Here is a 10,000-nt window from a genome sequence, read left to right as displayed (position 1 = left end):
ACTAAAATCTTATGTAGAAGAAGAAACATTCACAAAAAATCCATCCATCCAAAAATGACCTTTGTTTTTGATAAAAGGCATGGAACTGACAGAGATGTTTTTGTTTATAAATAAATAAATCAATAAAATTATGCTGATACCTTTTGCTTTTCCCAAATACAATGTAGCCTACAGGTGTAAGTGACCTTTCATCAATCCAGTTGCAATGGATGAACTGTGATGAACTGCCCTACTTGTGATTGTTTAGAGATTTTAAAGGTTTTATAACAATGCTACATCTTCTTTGGCTATTCTACAATCTATTCACCTTTTCAGCACCAGTAGGCTACTTTCAGCCGCACACACACACTCAGGCATGCCAAACAAGCATACACAAAAGTTTCAAGAGTGGGGGATGGAGTAAAATATGGAGACAAATTGAAGTGTGAATTATTTTCGCGGAACGGATGTACAGGACTGAGCGGCCGATAATATTGGCCCATCGATAAATCGGTCGGGCTCTAGTGTATTTCTATATTTATATCTGGTTGTGTGTGTTTATCTGTATCTGATTGTGTGTTTGTGTGTTTATTTATCTGTATCTGATTGTGTGTGTGTGTGTGTGTGTGTGTGTGTGTGTGAGCAGAAGATGGTGTGTCACGGGGAGCACACGTACCTATTTGCTCAGTCCATGATGTCCATCTTGGCCCAGGAGGAGCAGGGAGGATCGGCTATGAGGCGCATCGGCCAGGAGGTGCAGAAATCAGCTCATCAGAGGTACACACACACACCACACACACACACACACACAGGGAGGATCGGCTTTGAGGCGCAGAAACACACACACACACACCTGGTGGCGTGTCAGGCTCTGTGGGCTCTGGGTGTGAGTGTGTTACCGCTGTAGTATATGTGTGTTTGTTAACTCTGTAGTGTGTGTGTGTGTGTGTGTTACCTCTGTAGTATATGTGTGTTTGTTAACTCTGTAGTGTGTGTGTGTGTGTGTGTGTGTGTGTGTGTTTGTTAACTCTGTAATGTTTGTGTGTGTGTGTTAACTCTGTAGTGTGTGTGTGTTAACTCTGTAACGTATGTGTGTGTGTGTTTGTTAACTCTGTAATGTGTGTGTGTGTGTGTTTGTTAACTCTGTAATGTGTGTGTGTGTGTTTGTTAACTCTAACATATGTGTGTGTGTGTGTGTTTGTTAACTGTGTAATGTGTGTGTGTGTGTTTTTTAACTCTGTAACATATGTGTGTGTGTGTGTTTGTTAACTCTGTAACGAATGTGTGTGTGTGTGTGTGTGTGTGTGTGTTTGCTAACTCTGTAATGTGTGTGTGTGTTTGCTAACTCTGTAATGTGTGTGTGTGTTTGCTAACTCTGTAATGTGTGTGTGTGTGTGTGTGTGTGTGTGTGTGAACTCTGTAACGTGTGTGTGTGTGTATGTGTGTGTGTTAACTCTGTAACGTGTGGGTGTGTGTTTGCTAACTCTGTAATGTTTGTGTGTGTGTGTGTGTGTGTGTGTATGTGTGTGTGTTAACTCTGTAACGTGTGTGTGTTAACTCTGTAACGTGTGTGTGTGTGTGTGTGTTAACTCTGTAACGTGTGTGTGTGTGTGTTTTAACTCTGTAACGTGTGTGTGTGTGTGTGTGTGTTAACTCTGTAATGTGTGTGTGTGTGTGTGTGTGTGTAGGGGTCATGATGCCAGTCAGATCACACTGGCGTTGGGCACGGCCTCTGTAGTATATGTGTGTTTGTTAACTCTGTAGTGTGTGTGTGTGTGTGTGTGTTTGTTAACTCTGTAGTGTGTGTGTGTGTGTGTTTGTTAACTCTGTAGTGTGTGTGTGTGTGTGTTTGTTAACTCTGTAATGTTTGTGTGTGTGTGTTAACTCTGTAACGTGTGTGTGTGTGTGTGTGTGTGTGTGTGTGTTTGTTAACTCTGTAGTGTGTGTGTGTGTGTGTTAACTCTGTAACGTATGTGTGTGTGTGTGTTTGTTAACTCTGTAATGTGTGTGTGTGTGTGTTTGCTAACTCTGTAATGTGTGTGTGTGTGTTTGTTAACTCTAACATATGTGTGTGTGTGTGTGTTTGTTAACTCTGTAACGTGTGTGTGTGTGTGTGTGTGTGTGTGTGTGTGTTTGTTAACTCTGTAGTGTGTGTGTGTGTGTGTTTGTTAACTCTGTAATGTGTGTGTGTGTGTTTGCTAACTCTGTAATGTGTGTGTGTGTGTTTGTTAACTCTAACATATGTGTGTGTGTGTGTGTGTGTTAATTCTGTAACGTGTGTGTGTGTGTGTGTGTTAACTCTGTAACGTGTGTGTGTGTGTGTGTGTTAACTCTGTAACGTGTGTGTGTGTGTGTGTTTTAACTCTGTAACGTGTGTGTGTGTGTGTGTGTGTGTGTGTGTGTGTTAACTCTGTAATGTGTGTGTGTGTGTGTGTGTGTGTAGGGGTCATGATGCCAGTCAGATCACGCTGGCGTTGAGCACAGCTGCAGCATAATGTGTGTGTGTGTGTGTGTGTGTGTGTGTGTGTAGGGGTCATGATGCCAGTCAGATCACGCTGGCGTTGAGCACAGCTGCAGCGTAATGTGTGTGTGTGGGTGTGTGTGTGTAGGGGTCATGATGCCAGTCAGATCACGCTGGCGTTGAGCACAGCTGCAGCGTAATGTGTGTGTGTGTGTGTGTGTGTGTGTGTGTAGGGGTCATGATGCCAGTCAGATCACGCTGGCGTTGAGCACAGCTGCAGCATAATGTGTGTGTGTGTGTGTGTGTGTAGGGGTCATGATGCCAGTCAGATCACGCTGGCGTTGAGCACAGCTGCAGCATACCCGCGGGCGTGTCAGGCTCTGGGTGCCATGCTGTCTAAAGGAGCCCTCAACCCTGCTGACATCACCGTCCTCTTCAAGATGTTCAGCAGCATGGACCCCCCCCCCGTGGAGCTGGTGAGACACACACACACACACACACACACACACACACACACACACACATATACATATATATATATATATATATACACACACACATGCACACACACACACACATATATATATACACACACAAACACATACACACACACAAACACATGCAAACACACAGACATATACTGTATACACACACACATATGCACACACACACACGCGCACACATATACACAAAAGCAAACACACACATGCACACACTAATTTACGCAAAAAACAGTACAGTGATGGGTGTCACGGAACAGTGTGTCTGAGGGTCCACAGGACAGTCATGGTTATCACAGGACAGTGTGTAACTGTCTCAGGACACACTCAGGACAGTACCAGCAGGACACTCAGGACGGTACTAACAGGACACACTCAGGACAGTATTAACTGGACACACTCAGGACACACTCAGGACAGTACTAACAGGACACTCAGGACAATACTAACAGGACACACTCAGGACAGTACTAACAGGACACTCAGGACAGTACTAACAGGACACACTCAGGACTCCACTCATGACAGTACTAACAGGACAGGAAACACTCAGGACAGTACTAACAGGACACTCAGGACAGTACTAACAGGACACACTCAGGACAGTATTAACAGGACACACTCAGGACAGTACTAACAGGACACACTCAGGACTCCACTCATGACAGTACTAACAGGACACCCAGGACAGTACTAACAGGACAGGAAACACTCAGGACAGTACTAACAGGACACTCAGGACAGTACTAACAGGACACACTCAGGACAGTACTAACAGGACACTCATGACAGTACTAACAGGACACTCAGGACAGTACTAACAGGACACTCAGGACAGTACTAACAGGACACACTCAGGACAGTACTAACAGGACACTCAGGACAGTACTAACAGGACACACTCAGGACTCCACTCATGACAGTACTAACAGGACACACTCAGGACACACTCAGGACCGTATTAACAGGACACACTCAGGACAGTACTAACAGGACACTCAGGACAGTACTAACAGGACACACTCAGGACTCCACTCATGACAGTACTAACAGGACACTCATGACAGTACTAACAGGACAGGAAACACTCAGGACAGTACTAACAGGACACACTCAGGACAGTACTAACAGGACACCCAGGACAGTACTAACAGGACAGGACGCACTCAGGACAGTACTAACAGGACACACTCAGGACACACTCAGGACAGTACTAACAGGACACACTCAGGACCGTATTAACAGGACACACTCAGGACAGTATTAACAGGACACACTCAGGACAGTACTAACAGGACACACTCAGGACAGTACTAACAGGACACACTCAGGACAGTACTAACAGGACACACTCAGGACACACTCAGGACATTATTAACAGGACACACTCAGGACAGTACTAACAGGACACACTCAGGACACACTCAGGACAGTATTAACAGGACACACTCAGGACAGTACTAACAGGACACACTCAGGAAAGTACTAACAGGACACACTCAGGACAGTACTAACCGGACACTCAGGACAGTACTAACAGGACACACTCAGGACAGTACTAACAGGACACACTCAGGACAGTACTAACAGGACACTCAGGACAGTACTAACAGGACACACTCAGGACTCCACTCATGACAGTACTAACAGGACACTCAGGACAGTACTAACAGGACACTCAGGACAGTACTAACAGGACACACTCAGGACAGTACTAACAGGACACTCAGGACAGTACTAACAGGACACACTCAGGACTCCACTCATGACAGTACTAACAGGACACACTCAGGACACACTCAGGACCGTATTAACAGGACACACTCAGGACAGTACTAACAGGACACTCAGGACAGTACTAACAGGACACACTCAGGACTCCACTCATGACAGTACTAACAGGACACTCATGACAGTACTAACAGGACAGGAAACACTCAGGACAGTACTAACAGGACACACTCAGGACAGTACTAACAGGACACCCAGGACAGTACTAACAGGACAGGACGCACTCAGGACAGTACTAACAGGACACACTCAGGACACACTCAGGACAGTACTAACAGGACACACTCAGGACCGTATTAACAGGACACACTCAGGACAGTATTAACAGGACACACTCAGGACAGTACTAACAGGACACACTCAGGACAGTACTAACAGGACACACTCAGGACAGTACTAACAGGACACACTCAGGACACACTCAGGACATTATTAACAGGACACACTCAGGACAGTACTAACAGGACACACTCAGGACACACTCAGGACAGTATTAACAGGACACACTCAGGACAGTACTAACAGGACACACACAGGACACACTCAGGAAAGTACTAACAGGACACACTCAGGACAGTACTAACAGGACACACTCAGGACAGTAGGACAGTACTAACAGGACACACTCAGGACACACTCAGGACAGTACTAACAGGACACACTCAGGACAGTAGGACAGTACTAACAGGACACACTCAGGACACACTCAGGACAGTACTAACAGGACACACTCAGGACAGTATTAACAGGACACACTCAGGACAGTATTAACAGGACACACTCAGGACAGTACTAACAGGACACACTCAGGACAGTATTAACAGGACACACTCAGGACACACTCAGGACGGTATTAACAGGACACACTCAGGACAGTACTAACAGGACACACTCAGGACAGTTTTTGCTGCCACTGCTGCTGGATGTCGGACGTCACCATACAGTCGTGCGAGATCATTGACTCGAGTCGGATTGGTGTGTCCCGTGCCGTCGTCAGTTGGAGTCGGCGTTCATTTTGGCCGATTTCACGAGTCGAATCGGCCAGTGGCCGTCGGCCTCAATGGCCAATCTGATTGGTGGAGGGCTAGCCCTTGACTAAACATTCTCAGACCATTAACCTTCAGCCATGCAAGTTATGACCCCATTTTGATAAACTATAACATACTTTTGCTAAAACTAGTAGACCACACAGTTGCTGAACGTATTTTAGTTCAGGTTAGTTTGCAACGACATACAAGTTTAACCAAAGTCCTTAGTTGCTACCTAGCTAGCGAACACCACTAGCAGTTCCCATTCACTTTTCATTTACTGCAAACGTTACTAATGTGACATGTATCAAGGTCACGTGCAGGAAGTTAGTAATGTAGATGTAATGTGTCGCGTCACGCGCAGGACGTTAGTAATGTATCATGTTACGTGCAGGACATTAGTAATGTAGACGTAATGTATGACGTCACGTTCAGGACGTACGCTCGGCGTGGCTTGTGTTCTGCCGCATTTTTTTGACCGTCTCAGGGAGACGGGAGCCGACTGGTCAGTCCAACTGCTTTTCTGCCAACGGTCGGCTGTTGGGTTGGTGTGTCCAGGCCCTAAGGGGGTGAAAATAGGAAATGGGTCAAACACACACACACACACACACACACACACACACAGATACATGTACAGTGGGCGTTGTTTTCAAATGGCCACTTCAGTCGCGCATTAAGCGGCGTGAAGCTGCGTGAAACTTTAGTACCACCTTCAGCCACTGTGCGTCGCTCTGCCAGTAGCCTGCCTGTCGCCCCTTCTGAAAAAGCAGGAGGCTACCGTTAAACATAATTGTTGCCGAGAGGAATCCCAGCCTACGAATTCAATAACAAAATAAATCATGCATAATTAAACATTACCTCGATTTAGGCTACTTGGGTATGGCTTAAGGCTTGACTACACTGTGGTAACGAAATAACTGTTCAGAATTAATCTGTAGCCTTGGGTAGGCTTCTGCAGAAAACAATGTTGTTGGCGATTTAATACTATCTAGCGACGTTTTTAACAGGCATCACAGCAGAGGCTTAGACAACTATGACCCACGTTTTGGTTTCGTAAATGAATTTGCCCTACTTCTTGGCTGCAATGTAGTCAATTGACTGCTTGACATGTCATTTTTATTTTTCTGTACAATAAACAAATACATATGCTTTATGCGGCAGAATTACATTCATATTTGGCTGAGTTCTGCAGACGCGCAAAAAAAACACTGCCACTTCCCTCCCCATATTCCACTGATCACACATCAGACATCAGGGGTGCGTTTCCCAAAAGCTAACTACGTTAGCAACTAACATGGTTGAAACTATGTAAGTACGACAAAACTGTTTCCAAAATGATAGTTTGAACTATGGTGGTGGAACTTACATAGTCCAATGCATCGTTACACTACGTTAGTGTTTCCCAAAACCATAGTAGCAATGAACGTTCGCAACCACTATCGTAAAGTAGTGTAGTTACAACTACACCTCTCGACCTGTGGTAGAATGCTAGTAGAAGCATAGTTCCGGGGATCTTCATGTCAAAGACGTCACTGACGCCAGTTATTTGTTTGCAAATTAATAATTATAAATATATTTAGGTTTCTAATTGATATTTAGACTTCTAACCACCATACATCCTTATTTTAAAATGCCCAAGGCAGAAAATACATAAATTAAAAGTCAATTTGCAGCCACGTGCACGTAAGTCAAAGTCACACACCTGCAGATAATAATAAGGTGGTGCGCACTTTTTGACGAGTCAGTTGAGAATATGTAGCCTTTGATTTTCATGGAGGGGGGGGATTCCTTGTTAGTTTACGCAAACCAGGCCAAGAAGGCTGATTCTGATTTTGATAATATGATCTGCACAAAAGATAAACTTAGGTAAACAGAATTATGTGCAGGTGTGCCCGTTCACATGCTACTAAACATCATTAACCACCTTAGTCCAGACTACTGAAGTTTGGAAACTATCATGGTCCAAACTTACAAAGTACTATGTAAGTACGAAAGTTATAGGAAACAGTCGTAACTTACATGTTGGTTAGTTGAACGATGCATCGTGTTAGTAAAAAGCTAACCTCCGTAGTTGTAGGCTACGGGAAACGCACCCCAGATCAGCTTGTAGGCCATTAGCAATCTGTTTATTTTATTTTATGAAGCTTATACAGTAGATCACTTGCCACATTCTCACTTTCAATAGACAGATGCAATAGCCATTGGTCAAGTATTGAGTATTAAGCAATTAAGATAGTAGCCTATACAAAAAGTACTTCATACTATCATAAAAATTTGTTAAAACGAATAGCATTTTCCAACTTCACGAAACACTGGATTAAATATCGTAGGCACAGGAGAAAACTTGTACATCCATTGGCCCATTGGGAGATTACATGCCAGTTGCCTCTCCCTTCAGTGCTATGACTCTGTTGATGACTTTGTCCAGATGGTCTATGTATTTATTGCAACGTTCGGCTGTGAGTTTGTTTCGCCAAAAAAAACTCTATTGCAGATATCAATGCGTCTTTGTTCATGGGTTTGGCATCACAGCAGAGGCTTAGACAACTATGACCCACGTTTTGGTTTCGTATATTAATTTGCCCTACTTATTGACTGCTTGACAGGTTATTTTTATTTTTCTGTACAATAAACAAATACATCTACTTTATGCCACAGAATTACGCACTTGGCCAGCCTATAGAACGGGCACATTTTGGAGAGAATAGAGAATGTACGCACGCAATAATCTGAAGGCTATTTGTGGCTGGTTACCAGCAAACAATGTTTAATGCATTAACTCAAGACGTCAAACGTTTTCTAAACAATACAAACAGAAAGGATGCAGCAGGCAGCAAATGTAGAAGAGTAATTTCCAGTGGAAGAACAAAATGCTGAATGAAGCCCAAAGATATGAAGGCATATCTGGCAAGTTGTTATTTTTGTGAAGACGTAAATGGTTGGGCTATAGGCCTAGTTTGCAAGAAGGAGACATAATGCGTGAGCATGCCACACTATCCACAGCTGTGGTAGCGGGGGGTAGGAGGATTACTGTTAGCGCAGGATTTATATAAAATTCTTCAACAGAAGGCCTGCCTCGAATGCAGGCTTGCCCAAAAAAAAGGCCTGTGGCCTTGCGCAGCCTACAGTAAGTAGGTCTTAGTTAGGAGTCCTCTCGACTTCTTTTAAGCTGTCTCAGAGGTGGAAAGTTGCGTTCGTTGGGGGCAGGGCCGGATTAACAATTCATAGACCCTTGGGAACAAATGTCTGATGGCCCCCCCTGCCCCCCAGCCAACGTAAATCGGGCGGTCAGTTAATAGGCCTATATCGTGAAGATTTTTCTTGCCATTTAAGGCACGAGCGCATCTGTGAGGTCAAGCCTCACCAAGTAGCCCGTTTGTTTACAACTAACATTACATTTAATTAAACTGCTTATAGGCTATGCCGAAATAGTTTCAACATTTTGAATATCAGTGTCGGGTGAATTAGGAAATGTTCTCAAAGTAGCCTTATGGCTGAAAGCTGCTTGGGATCCCCCCTGTCAAGCAATATAACCATACAAACGTGCGGCCTGCTCACTCATTGTTTCAAAAAGACTAATTTCGGCTTTGTCGGAACTGGCCATTGTAGGCTACGTAAAAATTAACTTCCAAAACTAACGAAAAATATTTATCTTCTTTCAGTTAATTCAAAAGTTTCCAAAAAGTTAAAAACAGATGACATGATGCGCGTCACTGACATAATGCGCAAATAATATAGCCTAGATATTCCAATATATTCGAATACATGTGTTTATTTTAGAGGGGATATTCGAACGTCTTTTTGAGCAATTTTGACAGCCCTAGTCCACTGTAGGCTACGCCAATCGTCTATTAACACCTTCCACCTAATCCCGGTGAGTGGGGGTCGCTATAATGCATGTGAAATAGCACCATTGAGTAGCCTATGTGAAATAGCCTTAAAATCGTTCCGGTGTTGTGTGCCTTCTGGTTTCTCCACCTACTTTTTTTCTTGCGCGTGCATGCGCTGCAGCAGTTGTCAGACATTCACAAACAAGTTGTTTTAGAAGGTTTGAAGTCGCTTTTCATACGCCATGAGCGCTCGGCTACATTACAGCCACTCGGACAAAAGACATGTAAAAAAATATGTTTTGAAAACTAGCATTAAACTGGATTCAATCCCGCAAAAGCAACACATGCATGACTCTCCAGCCTGATTCCCTAATCTTTGAGCCAACTAATACCTGGCTGTTACGCGATACA

General features: G+C 44.1%; 1 protein-coding gene across 2 annotated transcripts in view; it reads left to right on the top strand.

The window, feature by feature from the left end:
* nelfcd (negative elongation factor complex member C/D) overlaps positions 1-10,000 on the top strand; it is a 56,069-nt gene that overhangs the window by 15,647 nt on the left and 30,422 nt on the right. For both annotated transcript variants that reach the window (XM_076268372.1, XM_076268373.1), the window contains 2 exons: positions 626-756; positions 2,751-2,916. In XM_076268372.1, the coding sequence (XP_076124487.1) occupies positions 626-756; positions 2,751-2,916 (297 nt within the window). The remainder of the gene's footprint in view (positions 1-625; positions 757-2,750; positions 2,917-10,000) is intronic.

Source organism: Alosa pseudoharengus, unplaced genomic scaffold, assembly GCF_046254945.1.
Source record: "Alosa pseudoharengus isolate Yale_2024_CS ecotype anadromous, Long Island Sound unplaced genomic scaffold, YU_APseudo_1.1 YU_APseudo_1.1_scf_5, whole genome shotgun sequence".
NCBI lineage: Eukaryota > Metazoa > Chordata > Actinopteri > Clupeiformes > Clupeidae > Alosa > Alosa pseudoharengus.
Note: the sequence above shows the minus strand (reverse complement) of the source record. Positions and strands in the feature narration are given on the sequence as shown.